Here is a 27,159-nt window from a genome sequence, read left to right on the forward strand (position 1 = left end):
GCGTGGCTACCCATGGAAATATCCTGATTTGCATAGATATGGGCGTGGATTGATCGCCCCGCCCCCGCCGCTCTGCACGCCGGGAGCGGAAGCGGCAGCCGCGTGGTGGAGGCAACATGGCGGCCCCCGGTAGGAGGTGAGCGCTGCACCGGGAACACCGCCGGGATGAGCTTACCCTCACACGCTCCTTTCCTTTCCCTCTCACGCTCTCCTTTCCCCCCTCACACTCTCCTTTCCCCCCCCACACTCTTCCCCCCTCACGCTCTCCTTTCCCCCCTCACACACTTTTCCCCCCCTTCACACACTCTTTCCCCCCTCACACTCTCCTCCTTTCCCCCTCACGCTCTCCTTTTCCCCCCTCCCCCTCTCCTTTTCCCCCCTCACGCTCTCCTTTTCCCCCTCACGCTCTCCTTTTCCCCCTCACGCTCTCCTTTCCCCCCTCACGCTCTCCTTTTCCCCCTCACGCTCTCCTTTTCCCCCTCACGCTCTCCTTTTCCCCCTCACGCTCTCCTTTTCCCCCTCACACACTCTTTCCCCCCTCACGCTCTCCTTTCCCCCTCACACACTCCCCCCTCACACGCTTTCCCTCCGCAGGAAGCTGGCGGAGCTGAGCCTGGACGAGTTCCTCGCTGCCGGCTCAGACTCGGAGCAGGACGGCGGCTGGCAGGAGGAGGAGGAGAAGGAGGAGGAAGGTGGCCGGGCTCTTCAGGGCACTGCGAGGCGGCGGCGGCCGAGCGGGAAGGCGGCCCAGGGGCTGCAGGCACGGCCGGGCAGGTGAGGGCTGAGCACGGTCTGGGAGGGGAGGCTGAAGGATCTGGGGGCTCCTGCCTGGAGCAAAGGAGCTTTTTGCTTTCCACAGCTCCCTGACAGGAGGGGACAGCGCCAGGTGGGGCTCTGCTTGAAGGGAACAGGGACAGGAGGAGAGGGAATGGCCTCAGGTGCACCAGGGGAGGCTCAGGTTGGACGTGAGGAGGAATTTATCTGTGGAAAGGATGGTCAGGCATTTGAAGGGGATGCTGTCCCCTTCCCTGGAGCAATTCTCAATAACTGAGAAAGAGATTTGTGATGTTTTTTTCTAGATATTTTCATCTATCCCAGTGCAATCTGGTATTTTGCTATTGTGATTTCTTAATCCTTAATGAAATGTTTTTCTTAGAGCCTCAGCAGAACTTTGAGCAGTGAATAAACAGTTAAGTTTCTCCCAGCAGGAAGAAGGGAAAGGCATCTGAACACAAAGATCAGCTCTCCAGGCTGAAGGACAGAGACCCCGAGTTTTATAAGTTTCTGGAGGAGAACGATCGCAAGCTGCTGGATTTTGATGCCTCAGACAGCTCTGAGGAGGAGGAGGCTCTGCACAGACCCCCTGATACACTCGAGGTACCTGCCTGGGACTGCTGGGATCAATTAAATCCATGTGCAGTGTTTGTGTTCTAGTGCCAGCCCTGAATCATGGAATGATTTGGGTTTGAAAGGAACTTGAAAGTCACCCAGTTCCAGTCCCAACACCTTCCACTGTCCCAGGTTGCTGCAAGCCCCGTCCAGTCTGGCATTGGACACTTCCAGGGATCCAGAGGCAGCCACAGCTTCTCTGGGCACCTGTGCCAGCCCTCCCCACCCTCACAGGGAGGAAATTATTCCCAGTATCCCATCCAAACCATTCCTGCTTTCCACAGAGTGCTGGCAACAGCATTAATCAATCAGCCCTGCCTGCCTCCCTCCTCATCAGCTGCTCAGTGAAGGAGCTGGGGCCGGGCAGGAGTTGTAGAAACCTTTCCTCAGTCTCTCCTTCTGGTCTCTCTAGGAAGCCAGTGATGAAGATGAAGATGATGGAGATGAAGAACAAGAAAAAGTCAAAAGAAAGAAAGTTTCCTTCATCCATGTGAGCTTGAAAATGGTGGAGGAATGGAAGAAAGCTGCCCAGGTGAGCTGGGAGTTGCAGCACAAAGCACTGGAGTGTTCTCTGCCCTGCCTATAAAAGGCCAGTTTGGGATTTGTTAATCTGGCACAAAATGTATGTCCCAAGCCCCCAGAGCTCTTGTGCCTTCAGCATGGCTGTAATTTCTCTTGGGCTGCAAGATTCAAGTACTTCCATTCCATATGAGGGAGAAGCTGCAGAAATGTGGCTCAGAAGAGGCCAGAATGATCAAATTTGGATTTTTCATCCTCTTGCTAAGCCTTTGGCAACTCCAGGAGCTTACTTAGTCACATACTTAGTAGCGATGGAATAGCTGAGGGGAATGAAGCTCAAACTGGAAGTTGCTTGCAGTTAATTAATTCTTTCTCAAGCCTCAGCAATTAAAAGCCAATTTTAGGAGAGGTGAAGGCCACTGAGTTTGTCAACCCTGCCGTGATGCTTGGGCATGGAGCTCTTTTTGGCATCAAAGCTCCAGTGAGTTCCAGTACTCCTGTCCCAGTCAGGAGCTTTAGAGTTCCAGGAGATCCCTTGCTTCTCCTCAGCAACCTCTTTTCTTCTTTCCCCAGAGGAATCTCACCCCAAAACTCTTCCATGAAATCACCCAAGCCTACAAGGCAGCTGTGGCCACCACCAAAGGTGACAGTGGTGGCGACCCCAGCAAGTTCCAGGTGACTGACACTGCAGGTGAGGGAAGGGAAATCATTTAGGGGGAGCTGAGCTGTGGGAGAGAGGGGAGATGGGCACTGGGAGGAGTTAATTCACCCTTTCAGTTCATTAAGGAGCTTAATCTTGCTGTGCTGCTCTGGGATCTTTCCTTTCAAGGATGGGTTCTTGGTGCTGTTTCCTTGGAGAGGTGGCCCCTGTGCCTTCTAATCTTTGATAAAAAATTTGAATAGAAGGCAAACTGGGGATTTCTAGAAGGAAATGCTGGAGTTCTGCCATGGAAATTACTTGCTTCAGTTCCTCAGGGACCCCTTTTCCCATTAGGAAAATCAGGAATACATGGACAATCACTTACAAATGCTTTCCTGGCTTGTTTTACCCAGTGTTCAATGCCCTGGTGTCCTTCTGTATCCGGGACCTCTTCCTCTACCTGCACAAGCTGCTGCTCCCCAAAGCCCCCAAGAACAAACTCAAGTAAGTCTGGGGGGGTTGAGACCTCAGGAAAGCTTTGGGGATTTTCAGAGCTGCCTTTGAACCTGGGAAAAAGGTGCCAGCTCTTCCTAATCACTGAATGCCTGATGATGCTCTCAGGGGTCTTCTTTTCTTCCCCCCAGTTGTGTTCCCTGCAGTATCAAACTGCAGGCATTTGCAGAGGATGTGTGGCTTCAGGAGGGTCTGGAATTGCCTGTGCTTGCACTCAGGGTACAGTTCAGACACTGAAATTCAGTTTTCAGAGGAAGGGACCAACCTTTCTGTGTCCCTGCAGTGTCACCAGAGTGTGACCCCAGTTCACTCCATGCTTTGCAGGCAGTTTTTGGTGCAAGGAATTGATCTCTGCTCATTTTGCTGCTGAAATCTGATTTATTTGGTTGGGGTTTTTTTGAAGCTAAACCCACCTCTTGCTCCTTTCCAGAATGGTTCTCCCTTCCACCAGCCCCCTATGGGGAAAGCTACGACTGGACATCAAAGTTTATCTTGGCTGTACCATAAAAGTAAGAAATAGCATCATTTTCTGTTTGTGGGGTCAGTCTGTGCCATGCTGGGCTCTTTAGGATATTTTGGAGTGAAGCAGGTGGGGTTTGCCCCTCTGAAATTTGTGTTCATTGTTTCCCTGTGTTGTTTTGGAATTGTTTGGTCCAGTTAGCAGTTTGGAGGTTCAGAGGATGCTTGGGTCAGAATAGATAAGGCAGTAAAGAAGGGTTGAATTAACATTCTGGCAGCTCTCTGTGTTTTAATTTGTCTGGAAGATTAATATTTAATAGGCTTTAAAGTAGTTTGCAGTCTGTGTTCCTGCACTCTGCATCGTTAATTCATTTTTTGGTGCTGTGATCTCTCCACTTGAGGTAAATACTGAGATGTTCTGTTGCTGATCTCACATGTGGCATCTCTGACTATGATAATGTTCCATCCTATCCATCCAAAATTTCTGGTGTTTCAGAGACAATTTGTGGATTATTTCTGAAGGAAACTCCTGCCCCCACTTAATTTTCTTTTTATGTTTTTTTGAGACTGCTTCATCAGCATCCCCAAACTGGAATATTAAAATCAAACCAACACTAAAACACTGATTCTTCAGCAGCTGAGGGAAGGGATAGCAGGAGAGACGACCCAAGAGCTGCTGTCCCTCAGCTGGGAGCTGGCACAATGACTTAGCAGAAAGAGCAATTTGATCAGGAGAGCTGGTTTTTTTTTTCATTTTCCCTCAAGCTGTGGTGCCTCTCTTCAGCAGCAGAGGATTGCAGACAAGGAAAAGCTGGGAATGCAGTGCCTGGGCTGACTCCTGAGAGCCCTCAGTCCCAGCCTTCAGCACAGTGGATTTTCTGGCACAATTTCTGAACAAAATCTTCTCCTTTTGGTGTGTCAGGGACTTGGCAAAGTCTGCTCAGTCCAGAATCTTTGCAGAGCAAGGAGGAGGCAGATTGAATGTGGACAAAACGTCTGTGCTGGTTCCAGCAGCTGGGGCTGCACCAGGCAGAGCCTCTCTCAGGGACACCCGGAGCTCACCTTGTCCTCAGATTGGAAACTGGGTTTGTCTGCAGTCAGCTGAGCTGAACAAGCTGCAAGCACCAAGATTTGCTTGTCAAAACCTTTCCTTGAGAGAGAGTTAACCCAAATACCCAAAGTATTCCAGCTTCCCACACAGAAATCCTGGAGAAGTCCAGTGTGCTATCAGCCAGCTCAGGTGATGTTTCCTTGTGCAGACTGAGGGTGAATTTGGCCATTGGCAGTGAGGTGACATTTTGGTGTCCTGCACTGCAGATAAAATGGGATTTTGCAGTGTCTACAAGGGAGGTGCTGTGTGATGAGCTCAGGGGCCATGAGCCATACAGCTGCAGCAGCCTGAGCTCCCATTTTCAGGCTGAGGGACCTGCAGGGCAGCTCTTTAAGCTGCCCTGTGTCTGCTCCTGCCCTGGTCCAGCTGTTGGGCTTTCTGTGAGCTCCTTCCTGACCGAGAAGTGTTTGGAAGCAGCAAAATGCAGCTGAGAAAGGGAGGGCTGATGAGCCCTGCTTGCAAACTGGGGGTGTTTTCTTCTCCTCCACAGCTGCTGTCTTGCCTGACTGAGGCCTCAGTGGGTGCAGCAGTCCTGCAGCACGTGAATTCCACAGTTCCATATTACCTGTCCTTCCCAAAGCAGTGCCGGGCCCTCCTCAAGGTAAGGGGACGTGCTGGGATGTGCCATTGGCATCTGAGAGGCTTTTTCCCCCCTTCAGCTGAGTCTTTTGTGGTATTTGGGCTGGATCCCCAGGCAGTTCAGTCCCTTGTAGTGTTTTGCTGTTGTTCCTGGAGAGCATTCCTGCGTCTCTCCAGGTGCCACGAGGTGATGCCAGGCTGAGGTGTGTGAGTGGCTCTGTTTGTAGCTGCTGATCCCCAGGGAGGTGTTTTGGGAAGCTGCTTCCTGCTCCCAGATGGAGGAATTGCTGCCAGGCCCTGGGAATGTCTGTGCTGCCTCTCCACTCGGGGAGCTGGGGGTGGAATATTTCTGTGGCAGCTCAGTCACAACTGCTGAGCGTGAACAACAACACAGGAGCTGTGGGGGAGACACCCAGGGCAGCAGGGTGGCAGCTGAGTGCAAGCTGCAAGGCAGCTCTGGGAGGAGGCAGGGAAGCCTTTGATGCTGGAGATGACTGGAATCACGCATGGCTGGGAGGCTGGCACACCTCACAGCTGAAGGGCTGCTGCAGGCTTTTCTGGGAAGGCTTTTGCAGCCCTGCAGTGAGCCCTCTCTGCTCTGCACTGCATCGCTGCAGGGGAGCTGACTGGTGTTGGGGGCACCAGGTGCTTCCTGCCAGGGCCAGGTGAACCTGGGGGAGGTGGAGTCACTCTGGAGAGTTAAATGAGTATTTAACCACAGAAATAAAAGTTGTGTCTGTTTTAGAGGTGCTGGTTTTGGACAGGTTCCTTTATTGATCATGGAAACACCAGCCTTGGCTGTTGTGTGGTGTCCCAGTGAGAGTGTGAGGACAGAAGGGCTGCCAGTGACTGACTGACAGCACATTGTGTCACCTGCCTCCTGGCTCCCTTCTTGCTGGGAAGGAGCGAGGTTCAGGCCTCTCTGTGGAACAAGGAGCTCTTTGTGCCTTCACTCACCTGTCTCTGTGTTTGACCCCAGCAAACCATCGCCCTGTGGAGCACAGGGGAGGAGACAGTCAGAGTCCTGGCCTTCCTGGTGCTGAACAAGATCTGCAGGTACAAGAAGGAGGTTTACCTCAGCCCCCTGCTCAAGGTAAGCCAGGCTTTTATTGACATCTGCACCTTTTCTTCCTCATGTTATGTGCAAATACCTCAGAGCCTTGAGCTGCACATGGGCACCTGCTGCTGGAGGTGATGCTGGCAGCCTCCAGAAAACCAAACAGGACGGAAATTCTGTCAGGTTGGGGTGATTCCTGCTTCCCACCGCTGCCCTTCCTGCTGGGGGCATAGAGACTGAGCAGGGGAGGTCTCTGGTGCCTGATGAATATTCATCTGCCAGATTTCTGAGAGCTTTCCTGAATGCTGACATCCTCCTGAGCTGCTCTGACCTTTCAGCTGAGTTCCCAAGTGAATTTTCCTGCCTCAGTGGCACCTGAGCAGGAGAGCTGTGCCCAGCCATCCCCACGTGTGCCTCAGACCCTCCTGCAGCCTTGTCCTCCTGCTGCTGAGCAGTGGTGGGGACATCTCCAAGCTGAACACACTCCTGTCTCTCCTGGAGAAGGAGCAGGCTGGGTTATTCCTTTCTGTCATTAAAGCAACATTTCAGCCCTGGTTTTATAAGTAAAACCTTACAAAAGAAAGACCTTGTAAGACATAGTTCAGGCCTTACTACTCCAGCAAGCTAGCCTGATAAGTTCCCATAAGAGTAAAATCCTGTAACAGTGAAAATCGGCTTATTCTGGTGAGAAAGAATTCTAAGACTGTAACTGTTAACAGCACCTATAAAAACTATCCTGAATCATTAAAAATGTGAACAGTATCTAAAAAGAGATGCTTCAAAGCACGTAACCACCTCTAGTGAGATACCCAATCAAGGTAACAACTAGTTACCAACCAATTAGAATTAGGCACAATGCTTTTAGAAAACCCTATAAATTCGGTCTATAATTAATAAAGACACCTTCTTTTGCTGCTTAAAGAAGTGTGTGTCTCATCAATCTCTAACTCAAGGGCACAGCAACAGTTTGGATACAGCTGGGAGGGGCAGAGGGGTCTGAGAATGCTTTTTGCTCTGTTTCTCATGGTGGTTTCTCATCCTATTCCCCTCACAGCAAATGTACATTGCCTTTGTGAAGAACTCCAGGTTCACCTCTCCCAACGTGCTGCCCATGATCAACTTCATGCAGCGCACGCTGACGGAGCTGCTGGCCCTGGACACACACACCTCCTACCAGCACACCTTCATCTACATCCGCCAGCTGGCCATCCACCTGCGCAGCGCCATGACCCTCAGGAAGAAGGTGGGCACCCCTCCTTGGTGGGGAAGGAATTTTCTCCCCCTTCCTAGGAGGAAATGTGTGGAGAGGAGGAATTGCAGTGACCACTTTGGTGGTGTGGGAGCCGTTGTTGGGGCTCCAGGGAGCACCTGTGCTGTGTTGTCTGTGCTAAAATCTCAGCCAGGAAGGAGAAGAAATGGAAGCTTTGGGGTGACCTGAAAGGAGTCTCGGAGAAAGGCTCTGTCCAGCTATTTCCAAAGGCCTGCAGTGGCAGGATGGAGGGGGATGGATTCACACTGACAGGAGGGTTAGATTGGATACCAGGAGAAAATTCTTCCTTCTGGGAGGGTGGGGAGCCCCTGGAATGGATTTCCCAGAGCAGCTGTGGCTGCCTCATCCCTGGAAGTGTCCAAGGCTGGGTTGGATGGAGCTCAGAGCAGCCTGGGGTGGAGGAAGCTGTCCCTGCCCATGGGTGATCTTTAAGGTCTCTTTGAACCCAAACCCTCCTGCAGGGTGGGAGTTGCTTTTCTCTCCTACTTTTAAGAGTTTGTGCTGCACTTTCCACCTTGGACGCCCTTTTCCCGCTCTGAGGCTGCTGTTTGCAGCCTCTGTTTCAAAACCTGCAGGTAAAGCAGCTTAGGAGCCACCCTGGGGTGTTGCACCTCCCCAGCAAAGTCCGTGCTGTTTAAAGGACTTAACTGAACAAAGCAGCTTTGGGGAGCAGCCCTGGTTTCAGCCACCTCCAGTCTGACCTGGGAAATCTGAGTCAGCTTGCTAATCCTGGATTTAGTCCTGTTTAGCAAAACAGACCCCCCAGATTAATTGTTCAGCTGCCCCCAAACAGGGCAGGGTTGGTGCCCAGCTAAATCTCCTGGCTGGTCAGACATGGGGATAAATAAGCAGAGATAAATGGAGTCTGGGCTGCAGATCCCCTAATTGGATTGCACTGGCTCCTTACACCCTCAGTTGTGGCCCAGACAGGGAGTAAATCCACTTGATTTCACAGCTGGGGATGGACTTCACGTGGGAACGGCACCGCCAAAATGTCCAAATGCAAGCACTAAGCCTGTTTAAAATGGAGCAGGGGATGGTGGTGGAAGGTGATTACCAGAGCAGATTGCTCATCTGTTCCTGTGCAGGAGGAGCTGAGAAAAGCTTTCTGGTGCATCTCCGTGACCTGGGGAGAGCTGACAGAGCTCTGCCATGTCCAGCTGTGCCTTGGCTTAAGTCCCTGCTGCAAGGTTTGGCCCAGTGGCTGCAATTAAAGGATTGTGTCCCTTCTCAGGACTCATGCATCCTGCTTTTCCATGCAGAAGAGATGAGCTGGGCCTTGGAAGTCTGGAAAAATCCACAAGTGGGGGCTGAGGCACCTTGTGAGTGCAGCCTGCTGTGGTTTTGGGCAGTACCTGCGGAGCTACAGAACTTTTAGGAAAGGGTTTCCTTCAGGGACTCTTGCTCCAGCTGGGCTTTTATTCAATCTGGCACTAAGAGCTGCTGCAGCACCTGCCCAGAGTCTTGAAAACAATGTCCTGGTGCAAGCCTTGGGCTACTCTTGGCCATGCTTCTGAGCCAGGCTGGCTCTGTCACTGCTGTCACCGTGTCACTGCTGGCCTGGTGCAGTGCTGGTAGCCAGAGCTCTGCTCTGCTGCCTGCCACTTTTACCCTGCAGCTACAAAAAATGAAGCTGTCCTGGGTGATGTCTTTCCCAAAAGTGCTCTGCTGATCATTTGCTCCAGTGATCAGCTCAGGATTCCCTGTGCCTGCACATCCCAGTGCCTGCTGTGAGGCTGGAGCTCGTCCTTCTCATAACAGCCACACCTGGGCACCAGCAGGCTGGTTTTATTCACTTGATTTCCTTCGGGCACTGACTGGTACCCAGTGAACTTGCTGCCCTGGGAATGGCAGCTCCGGTGTTGTTATTCCTCCCTGGGAATTGCAGTGTGCTGGATAAAACAAGCTGGGCAGGAAGCAGGGTGAGCACCTATCAAAGGCCACATTTTCAAATTTCTGCCGTTGTTTTTTCCCCCTTTCCTGCAGGAGAACTTCCAGTCAGTCTATAACTGGCAGTACATCCACTGCCTGTACTTCTGGTGTCGAGTTCTCAGCACCATCCACCCCAGTGAGGTCCTGGAGCCCCTGATCTACCCCTTGACACAGGTCATTATTGGCTGTATCAAGTGAGTAGAATTCTTAATTCTTTTTGCTCTGCTTTGTGTTATTTTACAGTTATGTGATCCGGATTTAACCATGAATGGCCATCAAAGCTGCTTTTAATTGAAATTTTTCCAGCCCAAGATGTGTGTGAGCAGCTGTTTAGGTGGTGACAGAGTTGTGGCGTGGGTTCTTCTTTCCTCTTTGTGTAAGAAAAGTCTCAGTCTGAATAACCTGAGCAGATTATCCTTGTAACTTCAAGGAAAATGATCTGCCTTGCCTCAGAAAATCCTCATCTGCAGCTCTGTAAATACATTTAGAAGCTGCATTTTTGGTGCCTGTTTGTTTGGATTTGAAGAAGTGGGACACAGTTGTTATTTTCAGGATGTCTGCTGAGAATTCCCTCCTCCCATCAGAGTTTGTGTGAATGAAATGTTTGCGCTGTGAGGTGGCTGTTAACAACGAGCTTTGAGGGAATTTTGGGATCTCTGGTGATCTCCCAAATCCTGTTAGCTCTGTTAACCAGATTCTCAGCTTTAAAACCCAGGGCTGGAGCAACTCCCCAGCAGTGATGAAGATAAGCAGATTTAAACGATCAGATAAGAGGATGCAAACATCCCTCCTGCCTTCCCCACTGCTCCTGGGATGGATCCAGGCGTCTTCCTACCTGTCCAGCAGATAAATCAGGGATCTGGGGCCGAGGAGAGGGGAGTGGGGGGAGGCTCAGCAGTTCTTCAGCAGCTTGGCATGAGCTGCAGGTACTGCCTGGCGAGGCTTTGGAGATTTGGGAACCCCCACAGATGGGTTTGGGGTGACCTCACTGTGGCCTTCCAGGACCTAAAGGAGCTACAAGAGAGATGGAGAGAGGATTTCTGAAGGATGGAGGGACAGGACACACAGGGAATGACTTTAAACTGAGAGGGTGGCTTCAGATGAGATATCAGGAAAAATTCCTCCTCCTAAGGGTAGTGAGGCCCTGGAATAGATTTCCCAGAGAAGCTGTGGCTGTCCCATCCCTGGAAGTGTCCAAGGCCAGGTTGGACAGGACCTGGAGCACCCCTGGGATAGTGGAAGGTGGCCCTGCCCATGGCACTGGATGAGCTTTAAGTCTCTTCCAGCCCAAACCGTTCCATGATTCTGTGATTCCAGCACTGGGAAAACAGAAACAGATCCCACCTGGATTCCTTCCCAAGCCAGGCTGGTGGCTGGGATGTCGAGGAGGCAGATTGGCAGGTGTGGGGATGCTGTGGCTCGGTGGGACAGGACACTGGGTGACCTCTGCAATCCCTTTCTCCTGCTCCCGGTGTGCTGTGGGATTTATCCCGAGGGATGGACGGGAGGAGAATCCCATTCCCTGCTGTCCCCTGCGCCGGGAGGTGGCGCCTGGCTCCAGCACAAGGACAGTGTCCCTGTGTCCCTGGGACCTGCTCCGTCCTCCCTGGGCTGCTTTTAACCCCTATGCTGGCCCCTCTCCTCGCTGATGGGTGTTTGCAGCAGCAGAAGCTCCTGTTCTGGTATCCCTTTTTCCATAAACTTTTCCTGGCCTTGCCTGCTCGGGTTTGTGCCCTGCTCCCAGTCTGAGCTGTGAAAATGCAGCTGTTCCCTGGTGTGTGTGGTTAAATGAGGATTTTTGGATCCTGTGCATTCCAGCCTCTCAGCAGGTGCAGGGAAGGAAGCAGGGCCAGCCCGGGTGACCTGGAGCAGAGGCTGAATTGCTCTGTCCCCTCTGGCCACCAGGGCTGTGACAGGATGGGCTGTGCCAAATCAAACGAGCCTTGAGGCTGTTCCCAACAGCCTGGGATAAGGGCAGGAGCCATTCCAAGTGATGGGAAGGCACTGGGGACCCTGCCCTGAGAGGAAAGGAGTCACTTTGGAGGGATTGGGAGTTGGAGCTCCCCGAGCAGAGCTGGTCCCAGCGGTGTTTGTCATTCCCTGTGCATCCAGCCCCAGGATGTGGAGCAGGCTGTGGCACAGCCACGCACTCTGAAATGAATGGGTTTGGTTTACAGTAAATCCATACACTTAGCAGCTTTATTCCTTGATCAATTAATTCCTGAGAATGGCTTTCGTCATCTCCAGAGGTGCCAGAGCAGGCGTGCAAAGTAGATTTATTTCTGCAATGGGTCCAGTGATAATTATTTCACTATTTGGAAGGGGGATGCAGCTGATTTATGGTGCCTGGTCAAACATTTTGATTTTGTGGGCTCTCCTGGATTGCTCAGCAAGTCCTTTGGGGAAGGAGGGGTTCATTTATCAGCTTGGGTCTGTCATCTGTGAGCTGTGGTTTAAAAACATAACATTTTTAATGCGGGAGGCTTCTGTGACTTCAAGTGCAGGTCACTGAGTGAGGAGCTTTAGAATGGGACAGAAATGAGTTTTAGGGGTTGCTCTTCATTCTCTGCCTGCTCCTGGGGGAGGTGATTCTGCTCAGTAATTTTGACAGGCTCAACTTTTGTCTTAATTACCTTAATTATTTGAAATATGAGTGAAAGTCAGTCAAGGCTCTTCCTCCTCCTCTGGGAATTTTATTTCCGGCTATGGGATGGCTTCAGCAGCCCAGGTTGCTGAGCAGATTTCTTCAGCAGGGTAGGAAATGCTTTCCTGTGTCATTGGAGGCTGCAGGTGCAGTTCCTCTATCAATTTGTTATCATTTATTTTTATTTCTTTTTCCTGCCCAGACTGGTACCAACGTCTCGGTTCTACCCCCTTCGCATGCACTGCATCCGTGCCCTCACCCTGCTGTCCCAGAGCACCAGGACCTTCATCCCCGTGCTGCCCTTCATCCTGGAGGTGGGTTGTTCCCTGCTGGCCCCTTCTCCCTGCTAAAAACACTCACTGCACCCACCAGCAGCTCCCAGGGGTTCCCATTTTGCTCCCTAAAATCCCTGGAAAACAGCACCAGACTTGCTGAGAAAATAGGATTCAACTTTTGTTGTCTGTGAGTTGTACCTGAGAGCAGCTGGGGGCAGAAAGGCATTCCCAGGGGGTTGAACTGGAGCAGCTGGAGTAGGCAAAGGAGATGCCAGGGAAATTCCAGCTTCAGCTGGCTGCAGGAGTTACCCAAGCTTGCTCCTGCGGTCATCTCTTGGTGAAGGCAGAGTTGTTTCTGACTCCAGACAATGAGAAATGGAAGAAAAACAAAACACTTCAAGAATTAAAAAAAAATATTTAGGAAGATATCTGTGAGAACTTGAGCTTGGCATAAGGCTGGCCACTGAGGAGGAGGAATAAGGCTGGAATGAGGGCCTGACCCAGCCAGGCTCACTCCTAATCAAGCTCTCTTGAAGCAAAGGCTTCTGTGGTTTGGGGTTGTTGTAAAGGTCCCTTGCAAACCACATCCTCAGCCTGTGGAATGTTTATAAACCTCCTGCTCCCTGGCCTGGGTGGCTTTGCCATTGCCCTGCTTCCTTCCTCTTGCTCCTCTTGTGTCTGAAACCCTGCCAGACAGATTTTGGGATGGAGGCATCTTCCCTCTGCGGTCGTGGCCCTTTTGCTTTTTAGTGCTGCAAGAGAGAAAACTCAGAGCCTTCCCCCCTCTTTGCATTCTGGCCCTGACACCTTGTCCCTAATCTGGCTGTCAGGCCCCAGCCAGGTGTTGTCACTCTGCACCCTGATCTCCCTCAGGTGTTCCCACTGATCACCCCTATCACCCTCCTTTGATCACCCTCCATTGATCACCCTGATCACCCTCCATTGATCCCACTGATCACCCTGCACTGATCACCCTGATCACCCTCCACTGATCCCACTGATCCCACTGATCACCCTCCACTGATCCCACTGATCACCTTCCATTGATCCCACTGATCACCTTCCATTGATCACCCTGATCACCCTCAGGGGTTCCCACTTGTGGAGGGCTCCCTCCCTGGAGATGTCCCCTAAGATAAGACAGAAGTACTTAGTCATGGTGACTGAGCTGTGGAGCCCTTCCTGCACTGGGACCCCATGTTATCTCCCTGTGAACTGTTGGTCATTTTACCCCATCTCAGACCATTGGTCCCTTTCCCAATTCTCCTCTTCCCTATAAAAGCCCTGTTTTTTGCCCAGTTCAGTGGATGTGACCCTCCCTGGCTCCCTTTGCTGATGCCTCCCAATTAAGGACCCCATGGAACACCACACAGCACCCCCTCTCTTGACTACTGTGGTAACCCATGAGCTGGGCTGATCTGAGCTATCACAGAGCCAAAATCCCTGCTAAAACAGCTGATCACAGTGAAGCTTCAGACTGCTTCTAAGCTGGAAGCTGCCTGAGGCTCCCTGGATGGCCATTCCTTCCAGGACCCCTATCTGGGGTGGCAGAGCTGGGGGGTCACACAGACCCCTGGAACCAGCCATCAACACCCACTCAGCACCTTGACCACCCTCAGCTGTTCCCACTCAGCACCTTGACCACCCCTGGGTGTTCCTTGACCCCCTCAGGTGTTCCCACTCTGCCCTGCGTGTCCCAGGTGTGGGAGGTGACCTGCCCACGATGCCTGGGTGGCTGTGGTGGTGTCCAGCCAGTCCTTCAGCTCTAAACCTGACAGCCCTCAGGTTCAGCAGTGATTTGTCTGTAGATGTGAATCCCACACTACACCTTGCCCTGAACCAGAACCCCTTTGAAGCCCCATACCCAAAGCATCCCAAAGGGTCTCAGTGGGGTGTTGGTACAAGCAGGGTGTGATCTGGGGCTGGAAAGGGGAATGAAGGATCCCAGGACAGGATGTGCTCCATTTGATAGGAAGGGGGAAAACTGCTCTGTTCCAGCTGAATCCAGGAGCAGTGAAAGAGCAGCTGTGGAGTTTGTGACCCTGTTGTGGGCAGGTTTTGGAGAGGGCTCTGCAGGGTCTGGACAGTGGGTTCTGTGGAGCTGCTGGTGAAGGAGTGACTGAAACTCTGCATTTCCCTCCTGCACCAAGCACGTTCAGGGGACACAGATGGAGTGCCTGTGCATTCCCAGAGGCACAGGAATTCCCCAAATGCCATGGGAAGTGAGAGCTGGATGGGCTGATGCAGTGGGAGTGCTGTGGTGCAGAGCTGGTTTGCACTCTGGAGTGGGAACTGTGTATCCCAGCTCCCTTCCCGCTCCCCACGTGGAAACTGGGAGTGCCAAAAATCCCTCTCCTTCCTGCCTGTGCTGCCCTGTCCCTTCCCTCTGTCTGCCAGTGGTTATCCCTTCAGCCACATGGCTGGCTTGTGACGTTTTGTGGTGCTCTGGTCCCTCATTATCCCCTTCCCAGCCTGCCCCAAGGATTCCTAGACATCAGTCACGCTGTGCCTCAGCCTGGCTGTCAGCCCTCAGGATAGGAACCACACTTCCTCCCCTTCCCAGCTCCCTGCCACCTCCTGGGTGAGTTCCAGAGCCTCTGCCTGCACTTCCCTGCCTGCCTGGAGGCATGGGAGGATCCCAGGGAGCCCCCATCCCTTTAATGTGTCTGACCTGGGGGATCAATAGCTCTGTTTGGGCCCAAGAAATAACTGTGCATAACGAGGTTTATGGCATCGATTGCCCAGGCAAGGGCTCTTTGTTTGCACGAGCCCCCACACTCGTCCCTCCATTCCAAATAACCTGGATTGACAAATAAAATGTAAGGAATCAATAACAGTCTCCTGCTTCTGTGGCCTGGGGGCACTGCTGTGACCTGAGCAGCCTCTCCCTCCTGCTCCACTCAGCCTCCCCTGTGCTGCAACCCCACCGTGCTGGGCTGCTGATGGATGTGCTGCTGCTGCACACAGGGAAGAGAAATGATTTCCTGCTCAGGAGGGCAACCTCGAAATGTTTGGGCACAGGGAGAGAGGAGCTGGGGCTGCTCCAGAGTGTGGGTGAGCAGGACGTGGTCCTCACCTCTCTCTGGGTGCCATCAGATGTGCAGATGTCATCAATTGGTGGCTTTTTTGTTGTTGTTTAAATGAGATTGAAGCCTCTTGATTGCCACATGGGATCCTCTGGTGGGGATCTCTGGGAATCTGCCTCATACCCAGTGGTTTGAGCAGTTATTTCAGTGGCAATAGTGAATTTGGTGTAAGCATCACTTAGTCTTGCTTTGGAACTCTTCTCACCTTCAGGGACAGCTCCAAAGTCCAGTCAACCTTCAAGGTACAGCCTCTGACCATGAGAAAAGTGGGGCTGAGGAACAAACCTCAGTTTCTTGTGCTCTTGCTTGTGTTGGTCTCCCCTTCACACCACAGCACCTGTCACAGCCTGGTCTCCACAGCTTCAGGTCTGCTTGGTCCCTGTCCCTGGCTGGGATATTTAGGAAAGCTGTGGGGCAGTGATGAGGAATTGGGGTTTCTGGATTGCCTTCTTGGCTCTGTCACCACCTGCATGCTCTTGGCTGAGTTGTTCGGTGGTTGCTTCGTGCTGTGATCACCTGTACACTCTTTTCTTTTTTCTCTTCCAGGTTTTCCAACAAGTGGATTTCAACAAGAAGCCAGGACGGATGAGTTCCAAGCCCATCAACTTTGCCGTGATCCTGAAGCTCTCCAATGCCAACCTGCAGGAAAAGGCCTTCAGGGTAGGTGGGAGCTCGGCCTCCAGCAGTGCCTGGTTCCCTGTGACAAGGAATGTGCTCCGTGTCCCTGTCCCCAAAGGCTGGAGATGCCTTTCCCAGGTTGGGAAATCCCCAGGGTTTAGGTGCTGTAGGAAATCTGCAGGGTTTGGGTCATACCCAGTCTCTTGATTTGTGTTTCCTCTGCTCAGGATGGACTCATTGACCAGCTCTATGACCTGATGCTGGAATATCTCCATGGCCAAGCCCACAGCATTGGCTTCCCAGAGCTGGTTCTCCCCACTGTCATCCAGGTAAGGGGGCAGACACTTCTGCTGGTGCCATGAATGTGCACACAGCAGGATAAAGTCATTTAAGCTAACAGTGAACTCAGGATGGTCCTCAAAATGAGCAGAGAGCCATTTACCTTTGCTTCATTTTAATTTTTATTTGTGTTTTGGGGAGTTGTTGGAGAGGAGCAGAGGCATCACATCTAATTAGGCTGGAGGCAGGAGAAAGTGGCTCTGGAGTTTGCCATCTGTTGGGAGCCAAAATGGAGCAGAAGCTGCAGAACTGCTCTAGGATGGGGTTGGGATGATGAACTCAGGGGAGTTCTTGGGGATTCAGAGCTGTCCCAGTTGGGACAGCTGGGGGGTCTTGGAGCAGAACCTGTGCTCTGAGCCCCAGCTTTTTTTTCCTTGTCCTCAGCCTCCCCAAGGTGCTCTCCACAAGATGGCAATCTTCCCTCCCAGTCTTCCCTCTCAATCTTCCCTCCCAGGCTTCCCTTCCTCAATCTTCCTTTCCCCAATCTTGCCTTCCAATCTTTCCTCCCCAGTCTTCCCTCCCTTCTCAGGCTCCCTCACCTGGAGCTGCAGGCAGCACTGCTCGCTGGGAAAGTGTTGGAATGTGTTCCCTCATTCCCAGCCCTCTGGTTTTAACTCAGGAGTGGCTGCTGTCACATCCCCTGTGGGGACACAAACCTCTGCTTGTCCTGGTGTGTGCCACAAGCCCCTGCACACCTTGGGATGCCCCTGGCTGCTGGGGCAACGGGGGCTGTGCCCCACAGGCGGCTTGGGGTGCCCCTGGCTGCTGGGGGAGCACTGGCTGTGCCCCCCAGGCAGTTTGGGGTGCTCCCCAGGCAGTTTGGGGTGCCCCTGGCTGCTGGGGGAGCACTGGCTGTGCCCCACAGGCAGTCTGGGAAGCAGAGCTCTGTGTCCCTGCCAGGGGCTGGCATCTGCCAGGCCCGGGGCTCTTGGCCGTGTCCCCCAGGCTGGCACAGGGGCTGCCTTGGCTGGTGGGAGCTGCCAGCCCTGTGTGTGTGCCTGTCCCCGCTCCCCCGGCAGCACACTGAGCCCGTGCTCTCAGCCAGCAGCTGGCGGAGCCGATGTTTGGCTGGAATGAGGAGCTGCTGACGGCCCCGTGCCTTCCAAACACAGCCTGGAATTCTGCAGAGGATTGATGCTCTCGGATTCCTGCCTGGCTGCCGCTGCCCGCAGCCTCGTGGCGTCTGCCGGGCTGGGCTTGGCTTCCCAAAATCTCCGCGCCTTCGGGAAGGCGTGTGGGGAGAGGCTTTTCTCCTGGAGCGCTTCCAGCCGACTGTGGAGCTCCATCTGTCCCGAGCCTCCCTCCCTGGTGAGCTCACGCCTCTCGCAGCGCCGTGGCAGGGCTGTTCCAGCTGGCAGGGGCTGTGTCCCTCCTCCTCCTCCTCCTCCTCCTCCTCCTGCCGCTCTGGTCAGCGGCTCCGGGGGAAGCTGGGCTGAGCTTTCCAGCCGCAGCTTCCCGAGTTCTCTGCCTGGAAGGCAGGAAGCACCCGGCAGATGAAAGGAGAGCCAGTGGGGATGGGAGCCACTTCAAAGCTGCTGCTGCTGCCCCAGGGCTGACCCCGTGCTGGTCACTGCCTGCAGGGGCTGGGAGGGAAGAGCCCCTTCCCTCTCCAGATCCCTGGCAGGCAGCACGGAGCAGCAGTGGGAGCTTGCAGGGGAAGAGCTGGCGCTGAGGCAGGAGCTGGCAGCAGCAAGGCTTGGCTTGCAGCGAGCCAGAAGGGCAGGAGGTGCTGCCTTGCACTCCTGCTGCTGCTCCCTCTGTCCCCAGTGAAATGTTCCCTGTTGAGTGGGGCACTGGGCAGGGTTTGGCTTCCCTGCCTCACTTCCAGTAAGAGGAGCTGGGGTTTTGCTCTGTGGTCTCTGCTGGGAGAAAGCTTTGGTGTTGTAGGCTGGCAGTGGGACAGAATCAACCCCAGTAATGACAGGGCTGGGATGGGAAGCCTTAATGCCATATCCACACACACACACACTGGTGTTCTGATGGCTTTTATCCTGCAAAGATCCAATTGTTCCATTTGGCAGAGAAGGGAAAAGCACACACCAGACCCTTTTTTCACCCCCTCTCTGTCCTTCATCCTCTTTTACCTCCCTGGTTGTGTCCCTGCCTCTCCACACAGGGCTGAGATCTCATTAGGTTTCGTTAATATCTGTGGCAGATAGGGGTGGGATGTGAGGGGAGCAGGGGCTGTGTGAGGGAACACAGCTCCAAACTGCACTGACAGAGCCCAGGATTTTGCAGGATTTCTGGTGACACTTCTGCAAGGGAAGAAAAATGATAATGTATGTGGCAGCGGATGGAATGGATCTGGGGCTGCAGCTGGGGGATCAAGTGAGATAAATCGAATGACAAATGCATCTCTCAGTGGAGATAAATATGCAGCACCTATAAAAAATAAATATTTTAGGAAGGGGGGGTGAGGGCAGGACAGGCTTCAGCAGCAGCAGAATTGTTGTGCTGACGGTTTCTTTGTGCTTTGGGGGAAGCAGGGAAGGTCAGGGTGTGAATTGCCATTTTTCTGAGCTGGTGCTGGGCTGGCAGCTGGGGTGTGCTGCAGGGACAGGGACGAGGGAAGGCCCTGCTGCTCCTGAGCAGGGACATCCTGCAGCAAGCACCCCTCAGAGAGCAGTGTCCTGCAGGGAGGGGCTGGCTGGCACTGCCACCTCCTGATGAACAGCAACACCTCCCCGGGTGGCATCTACAGGAGGGAAACATCTCTGTCCTTCCCCCAGCTCTGTCTTCCGAGGCAGAACCTTGGGAGCCATGGGTGGAGGAGGCAGTAATGGATTTGCTGCCTGGAAACCCTTTATCTCCCTCCTGATAGCATCTCCTGGTCCCACTGAGAGGAAGGTTCCATCGTGGTTAACCATTTTCTCCTGCCTTATTGGGTCTCTTCCTCTAAATCAAATGTCTGTGCAGTGTTTGTGTATTTATGGCTCCAGCAGAGAGCTTGGCCTGCAGGATTCAGACAGCACTCCTGGAGCTGGGGAGAACCGTTAGCAGGCAGGGGAGTCACTGGAATTCAAGCCTGGACACCCCCACCTTTCTCTCTGTCACCAAGAGTTTGCTTCAGTTCTTGGTTTGTGGGTGCCACAGCAGCGTGGTGCTGCTGCAGAGTGTCCTTTTGTCATTTCTGGTGTGGATTTGAGCCCTGGGAAGGTCGGGGGTGCCAGCTGGGGTTGGGTTTGAGCCCTGGGAAGGTCGGGGGTGCCAGCTGGGGTTGAGTTGGTGGGGTCAGACCTGGAGCAAACCTCACCCTGCTGGCTTCATCCTGACCCTGGAGCAGCACCAGGTTTTCCCACTGAACCAAAGCCCATCATTCCCAGTTCACAGACACCTCCACACCAGTTTCAAGTCTCTTCTCAAACCCTGCCTTCAGTCCCAGCCATCATTCCCACCCACAAGCCCTGTATGGGATATTCCCATCCCAATCTCAGTCAATGTTCCACAGCCAACCCCCAGACACCTTCCCTCACTCCAGGGCTCCTGTGGTTCTGGCCTTGGAGCATCCTCATGTGCCCACTGTTATTCCTGCTCTTGCTGCAGGTCCCGTGCTCCTTTTGGTGTGGCTGAGCCAAGGCACAGCAGTTGTAGCTGCACTGGCTGCAGGAGCACAGAGCCTTTCCTCCACTGACCCATCTTCTCCAGAGCAAAGCAGTGCTCAAGAGCTGCTCTGGGGCAAACTGCAGCTCTTTGCATCCTCCCAGGCCAGGGAGCAGCACCCCAGGCCTGACTGTGGGTGATAAATCCCACGGGAGTGTGGGATGGGTTCAGGGTGCTCTTGGTCTCTGAGGGTGGGAGATGTTTCTGCACCGATGGGATGTTTATGGCAACCATCACAGCGCTTTCATTCTTCCTCTCCTTTTCCTCCTGCCAGCTGAAATCCTTCCTGAAGGACTGCAAGGTTGCCAACTACTGCAAGCCCATCCGGCAGCTGCTGGAGAAGGTGCAGGAGAACTCAGCCCACATCTGCAGCAGGCGGCAGCGAGCGGCCTTCGGTGTGGCCAGCACTGCGGCCGTGGTGAGCCTGGGGCTCCTCTGGGGCCACAGCCTGGAGCTCCTCTGGGGACACAGCCTGGGGACACAGCCTGGAGCTCCTCTGGGGACACAGCCTGGAGCTCCTCTGGGGACACAGCCTGGGGACACAGCCTGGGGACACAGCCTGGGGACACAGCCTGGAGCTCCTCTGGGGACACAGCCTGGGGACACAGCCTGGGGACACAGCCTGGAGCTCCTCTGGGGTCACAGCCACAGCCTGGAGCTCCTCTGGGGACACAGGGACAGCCTGGGGCTCCCCTGCGACTCCCCTGAGGACACAGGGACACCCTGGGGACACAGGGACATCCTGGGGCTCCCCTGGCCTGCCTGGGAGCACAGGCAGGGAGAGGAGGAGCTGCTGGAAGGGGGCTGTGTGAGGTGGGGCTGAAGCCTGGTGGAAAGCAGCCCCTACACTGCATCCTCCTGTTGTTGGGATGCACACATGCACACATGTATGGCAGGGCCTGGCCTTTGCTGGCTTTCATCATCCCATTCCTGTAGTGCCAGTTTGTGCCTGAAGGGATTTTGGGGATTCTGCAAGCCTGGGAGCAGGTGAGCCGTGTGTGAGCCCTCTCTCTGAGAGGGATCCAGCACTTCCCTGCCTGCTGCAAATGTGTCTGCAAGGTAATTGATGGCTCAGAGCAGTCTCTGTGGCCACAGGGGTTTTGGAAAGGCTGGATTTGTGCATCCCTGGATGCTCCACCCGTTAGCAGCGAGCTGAGGCCGGAGCAGCAGCACAGAGCTTGTCTCCAGAGCGAGGGCAGGGACCAGAGAGGGAGCTGGTGAAACCCTGGCACCTCTGCCAGGGCACAGCAGAGCTATTCTGGGAGCAGAGCTTGGTGGCACTGGCTTGGCAGTGCCTCAGCAGCCTCTGGAGCTGGAACTGCTGCTTGCTCCCTGTCTGCAGCGAGGCACTTGGGTGCTCTGGGGGGATTGCTGGGCTGGGATCTTTGTGGGCACTGCTGTGACCACCCACCCACTGCAGGGGCAGAGAGCCCAACCTCCTGGGCTCTCCCTGAGGCAGAGGACCTGGGGAGGCTCTGGAGCTGAATAAAACAGGGTTTTCATCAAGCCTGACACTGTCTGCTCTTCCCAGCAGCTCTGGCAGGTCCCGGGGTGGGAACCTGAGGATTATCTTTAACTTCTTGCTGCCTGGGTGTCTGGCTGAGCAGCTGGAATCAGGGGAGCTCCCTCCTTTTGGGGCTCAGCTCCCCTGGAGCACCTGAGTTGAGATCTGCTGCTATGTTGTGGGGTCTTGCAAAGCTTCCTGGGTTGTGTGGTGATCCAGGGAACAGGTACTGTTCTGGGAGGGAGTCTGTAGCTAAAGGGATGTTGTCAGGTGAGGAATTAGTTTTAATCTTACATCCCACCACCCCTTTTCAGCACTTGGATGCCAAATGATTGAAGGGTAGAAGGGTTTGTAACCATCTCATTTGCTTCCTACCATTTATGGGCTCCTGACTGCCCTGCCTGGGCAGCAGAAATGGGCTCTGCACTTGCTCACACCCTGCTCTGCCCAGGCTGGGCCCAGTCCAGGACCCTGCAGGGGAATGTTTGGTTCAAAAATAAACACTTGGCTGTAGGACAGGGGGAAGGCAGTCACACAGCTCTGGGTGATACTCAGGGCTTGGAAATGCTCGTGGGAGCTGTGCCTGAATTGACAGCAAGGGCTGAGCAGGTGATGAGAGGTATCCATTGAAGGAGCAGGAGGCAGATTTTCTGGGATAGATCCTCTGCTCTGTCCCTGTCTTGTTCCTGCCTGTGGGTTTCATTTGAAGGCATTTTTTTCCATTACAGCATCATCTGCCTTGCCCTCTGTGCTGTCTCCTCCCTGCAGCTGGAGCAGAGGGGAGTGTTCAGGGCCAGGACAGTAACAGTGGGTCCCAGAGGGCACTGAGCTCATTCTGGGAGAGCCTCTTGTGAGTTCCCAGCAGCTCTGGGACTCGACCTCTTCCAGCAGGCAGAAATTGGAATCTGGCAACTCCCATTTCAGGCCACCATGCAGAGATAATTTGGGGATCTGCCATAAGCTGAAGCATCCTCTAAACCCCCAGAGATTCTCCTTTGTGGGGGCTTTGTGCTGCCTCTCGGTGCCTTTGGCATCACAGGATTGCATTTTCCAGTTTTCCACTTCAGCTTTTGGCTGCCCAGGCTTTGCTTGGCCTGAGGAGAGTTCTCAGTCCCACCACTCCTGACTCAGCAGCTGCTTAAATAACTGAGGCTAAATTCATTCAGTCCTGCTTGCCTCTGAGTTGTGGTTGCCAATTTCTGCCCGGGAGCTGGGAAAATGTGGTTTGGGAAAGGGTCTTCACCTTGTGCCCTTGACTCCTTGTGTTTTTTGGAAAACTGCCTGGAAAACCTTTAAATTTGTACCCTTTCTCCACAGGAACAGTGGGAGAAGCAGGTGAAGGAGGAGGGAACGCCCCTGACCAAATATTACACTCAGTGGAAGAAGCTGAGAGAGAAGGAGATCCAGCTGGAAATCAGTGGCAAGGAAAGAGTGAGTACCAAACCCTGAATGTGAGCCATGGGGAGACCAAAGCCACGTCCTGGTGATACCCAGGGACTTTCTGTCTGGCCATGAATGCCCAGGCTGTCATTTCCCACATCTCCTGGCCCAGGGAATGCTCAGTGCTAGTGCAGAGAGCCTGCACCTGGCTCCTGGGACATCACAGAGCTCAGGAGCAGCCTGGGATGAGGGGCTGGAGCACCCCAGGGCAGCCCTGTGGGGACAGAAAGCACAGAGAGGGCAAAAAGCACCTGGGAAGTGCAAGGGAGGGGGAGGAGTGGGACAGGGACAGCCAGGGGATGGGGACAGCCAGGGAATGGGGACAGCCAGGGAATGGGGACAGAGACAGCAGAGTGGGAACGAGCTCCTGCCCCAGACTGGCCCTGCTGCTCTGATGAGACATTGCCCTGCTGCTGGAGCAGCTCTCTGCACAGAGAGGCAGATTTGGGGTTTGCTGTCAGTCAGTTCAGAGAGGCAGATTTGGGGTTTGCTGTCAGTCAGTTCAGAGAGGCAGATTTGGGGTTTGCTGTCAGTTCAGAGAGGCAGATTTGGGGTTTGCTGTCAGTCAGTTCAGAGAGGCAGATTTGGGGTTTGCTCTCCAAGAGGCTGCCTAGCAGCTCTGCTGGTGAATGGAGCTGTTGTGTGGCTCGGTGGGGACTGGTGGCTTAATGATGCAGCTTTGTGAGCCCCAGCAGGAGAGGGAACACCATGAGGCCCATTAGGGCTGGGAAAATCCATGTCCCATTAGCAGCCATTGGGGGGAAAAAAGGTAATAACAGGGAAAAAAAAGAAACCCAGCCTGGCTGGGAGCTGCCTTACACAACAGCTCTGACCCTTTCTGCCCATTCCATTTGCTTTTCCCAGTGGTTTTTAATGGGATGGGGACTAAGCAGCTTGGTGAGACTCAGCAGATAGGAACCCTCTAGCTGGGGATTAAAAGGCTGGCTCCCAAATTAGCTAATTAGTACTTGTGTGTGATGAACACAGGGGCTGTGTCAGTGCAAATCTCAGTCCTTTGGGATCACTCCACAGCTACTTTGGGGTTTATTTTGAGTGCCCATCCTGAGGCTCCTGTGGGGTTTCATAAGGGTGGAGGTGGCACAGTTCATCCAGCACCAGGTCCTGTTGGATGTGCCCAGGTTGTGCTGGTGTCACCCAGGGCTGCCGTTGGAAATGGGGATTGTTCCTGGGCACTGTGGGAATGCAGAATCCCAGCCCAGACAAGGAGCCTGCCTTGTCCCCCAGAAATGATGGGAATTACAGAAAATGCTCTCAACCCTCTGATCACCCCCAGGCTGTGGCTGCCCCATCCCTGGAAGTGTCCAAGGCCAGGCTGGATGAGGCTCTGAGCAGTGGAAGGGTCCCTGCCCATGGCACTGGAGGAGATTTAGGGTCCTTTCCTCCCCAGACCAGTCTGGGCTCCTGTGAGCAGCCTGGGATAGGTGCCAGCCGTGGGGTCAGCTGAGGGCAGCAGCTTGGCAGTGTCTCTGATCACTGCCCTGCTGCATTCTGCTTCCCAAATCTCTTCCCTGGCATCTCTGAGCTGTTTTTAAAGGCAGGCCTGTGCTGCTCCCTTCACACCCCTTCCCAGCAGGGCTAGGGGAGCCTCTCCCTGGCAGAGCAGGAGGGAAGGTGAGGATTTCAAATGAGGCCCCTGCAAATGGTGGTGGGTGATTTGCTCCCCTCTGCCCTTCCCTGCCCAGCTCCTGCCTGCCCTGGGAAGTGCTCAGCTCCAGGATCAGAATGGCCCAGCTGGGGACCATAACCTGGAACAGGCCGGGAGAAATTGCTGGAATTGGCTGTGAGAGCAAACACCCAGCTCCATGTCCCTGCCCCTCAGCCCCATCCTGCCTCTCCGTCTCTGCTTTTCCACACAGCCTCCTCCTGGCTGGGGTTCCCGAGGGGAGGATGGCTGTGCTCAGACAGGAGGGCGTTTAGGGCTGCTCTGAGGGGTGGCAGGGAGAGAAATGAGTTCCCAAGCAAGCCCTAATGTGTGCTAATGCCTGAGCGCTTCCCAGGAGGGGTGAGCAGCCAGGCAGGGCAGGGGCAGCTGATGCTCAGAGAGCACTTGGGATTTCATTTGCATTCTGATTATCTTTGCCCTGCTAGCCTGAGCCCTTGCAAGTAAATCCTCCCCCTAATCCTCCTCCGGAGAGGTGTAAAGAGCACTGAGGTGGTGTCAATTGAGAGGACTTAATGGCATTGATATTGGCTGCCTGCTCCAGGGGCTCTTGGCCCATTGATCTCCATCAGGGCAGGGGATGCAGACAGACCTTGAGCATCCTCAGCTCCTGAAATCCTGAAACCTGCACCCAAAGCCAGGAGTGCTCCAGAGATGCCCAGCACAGCCTGGCCTGCATGGCTGTCACTGCAGAGCTCCCTCAGCCAGCCTCTCACGGATATCCTGCATCTTTATCCCTGCACTGGATGTTCCATTAGCTAAAGTAGTTTATTAGGGGAAGATCAATGCAGCAGCAGAGCTCTGCGTGTCTCACACCCCTGGGACCCCCTCACAAATCTGTGGCTGGCAGCAGACAGACCCAGCTGCTCTGGGCAGGCTGGGAAAAGCCAAGTTCCTGCCTTTAAACACAGCCTTTGACATTTAAAAGCACAAATAAGGGCTGTTCTTACTGTTGGGTTTGTTTTCTTTCCAGCTTGAAGACTTGAACTTCCCAGAAATCAAGCGCAGGAAGCAGGATGAGAGAAAGGAGGAGGATAAGAAGGAATTCAAGGATCTCTTCGAGCTGGACAGTGACTCTGAGGAGGAGAACGGTGGATTCTCTGTGAAAGGTACAGGGCTGGGGCTGGGTTTTTCCTGGTCCACAATCCCATTTTCCTGGTCCACAATCCCATTTTCCTGGTCCACAATCCCATTTTCCTTATCCTCAATCCCATTTTTCCTTGCCCACAACTCCATGTGCTGGGGGTCAGTTTGGCCCTGTCCTAAGGGGGTTTCATGCTGGCCATGTTGGGTTCAAGATAAGGAGGGAGAGCAGAGGATGAAGTGGCACTGAAGGTGTTTGGGATGCTTTTATCCTGCTCTCCCTCTCAATCCAGCTCTTTTTAAAGCCTCAGCCGTGTGTTTCTTTCCCTGGGCATGTCCCACACTGCTCCCCTTGACTCTCCCTTGTCACCCACAAGGTCTGAGCCCAGATCCAGGGGCTGCTTGGCTGCACAGAGCCCTGTGCAGGTTCTGGGCCTGGCAGGGGCTGTCACCAGCACAGGGATCTTTGGTCCTGTCCTTGCTGCACTTCTGGTTTATGTATTTCACCCCACCTGAGCTTCCAAGCGTTCCCAACAAGCCAAGAAATCCTGGAGAGCAGGGGGTGATGCCACCTGGGCTGTGACCACGAGAGGGCCACAGTAAATTGTGCAACCTGCCTGGGAAGCTCACCACAGAGTTTGGGATAAATCTGGGCATTCCTTCTGTGATTTGGAATGTTTGGGATGTCCCAGGTGCGTGCAGCAGGAAGGGAAGGGAATCTGCAGTCCCTTCTTGGTGCTGTGGATCCAAGGGAGATTCCTGCTCCTGCTGCAGGAATTTCAGCAGGATCACACCCCCAGAATCCTCCCAGGGCAGCAGGAATGGTGCTGGATTCAGGGAATTCCATCACATCAGGATGAACTTTCCCCTGGAATGGGAAATGTTTGTCAGGCAGGAAAGAATCCCTGGCTGGGGTCTCTGCAAGAGCTGAAGAGGGGAGAGAATCCAGTTTGGGAATCTGAGCAGGAAAGAACCAGGAGCTGGGGAGGAACCTGCACTCCTGTATCTTCCAACTGGATTTCTGGCAGAAAGGGAAAGCTGGGAATTAGGAGTGGCTCAGGAAGAGGTGCTGGGCCTCTGGAGCAAAGGGGGGTGGCTTTTGAGGGGGATGTTTGTGAGAAATGTGGAGGAATCTCCCTGTGAGTGTGCCTGGCACTCCTGAGCTCTGTGCCCTCCCGTGTGCTGCTGTTCACGTTCCACTCACTCCCTGAAAACCCCTCCAGGGAAGGGCAGAGCCAGGCAGGCCTCAGATGACAGCTCAGAAGCCAGCAGCAAGGAGTTTGGGGAGGAGGATGATGATGCAGAAGGAAATTACGAAGTGGAGGAAGAGGAGGAGGAAGAACTGGAAGAAGACAGCGAGTCAGAGGGTGAGTGGGGAATTCCTGACAGCACCCCGGGGCCTTTTTGTCTTGTGAGGATG

General features: G+C 53.9%; 1 protein-coding gene across 4 annotated transcripts in view; it reads left to right on the forward strand.

The window, feature by feature from the left end:
• Positions 1–43: 43 nt before the first annotated feature.
• The window catches only part of NOC2L (NOC2 like nucleolar associated transcriptional repressor), a 28,758-nt gene continuing 1,642 nt past the window's right edge, over positions 44–27,159 (forward strand). For 2 of the 4 annotated variants that reach the window (XM_014259192.2, XM_088066473.1), the window contains exons 1-18: positions 44–136; positions 595–774; positions 1,206–1,377; positions 1,802–1,921; positions 2,482–2,599; positions 2,962–3,052; positions 3,492–3,570; positions 5,122–5,232; positions 6,190–6,303; positions 7,322–7,510; positions 9,524–9,663; positions 12,316–12,427; positions 16,021–16,134; positions 16,320–16,421; positions 20,306–20,449; positions 22,853–22,966; positions 25,630–25,765; positions 26,963–27,106. In XM_014259192.2, the coding sequence (XP_014114667.1) occupies positions 117–136; positions 595–774; positions 1,206–1,377; positions 1,802–1,921; positions 2,482–2,599; positions 2,962–3,052; positions 3,492–3,570; positions 5,122–5,232; positions 6,190–6,303; positions 7,322–7,510; positions 9,524–9,663; positions 12,316–12,427; positions 16,021–16,134; positions 16,320–16,421; positions 20,306–20,449; positions 22,853–22,966; positions 25,630–25,765; positions 26,963–27,106 (2,200 nt within the window). In that variant the 5' untranslated portion in view covers positions 44–116. The remainder of the gene's footprint in view (positions 137–594; positions 775–1,205; positions 1,378–1,801; positions 1,922–2,481; positions 2,600–2,961; positions 3,053–3,491; positions 3,571–5,121; positions 5,233–6,189; positions 6,304–7,321; positions 7,511–9,523; positions 9,664–12,315; positions 12,428–16,020; positions 16,135–16,319; positions 16,422–20,305; positions 20,450–22,852; positions 22,967–25,629; positions 25,766–26,962; positions 27,107–27,159) is intronic. The other 2 variants (XM_014259193.2, XM_088066475.1) reach the window with 1 other exon arrangement.

The sequence above is a fragment of the Pseudopodoces humilis genome, chromosome 24 (genome assembly GCF_049639895.1).
Source record: "Pseudopodoces humilis isolate 2021_Gansu_Grassland_sample_001 chromosome 24, ASM4963989v1, whole genome shotgun sequence".
NCBI classification, from domain to species: domain Eukaryota; kingdom Metazoa; phylum Chordata; class Aves; order Passeriformes; family Paridae; genus Pseudopodoces; species Pseudopodoces humilis.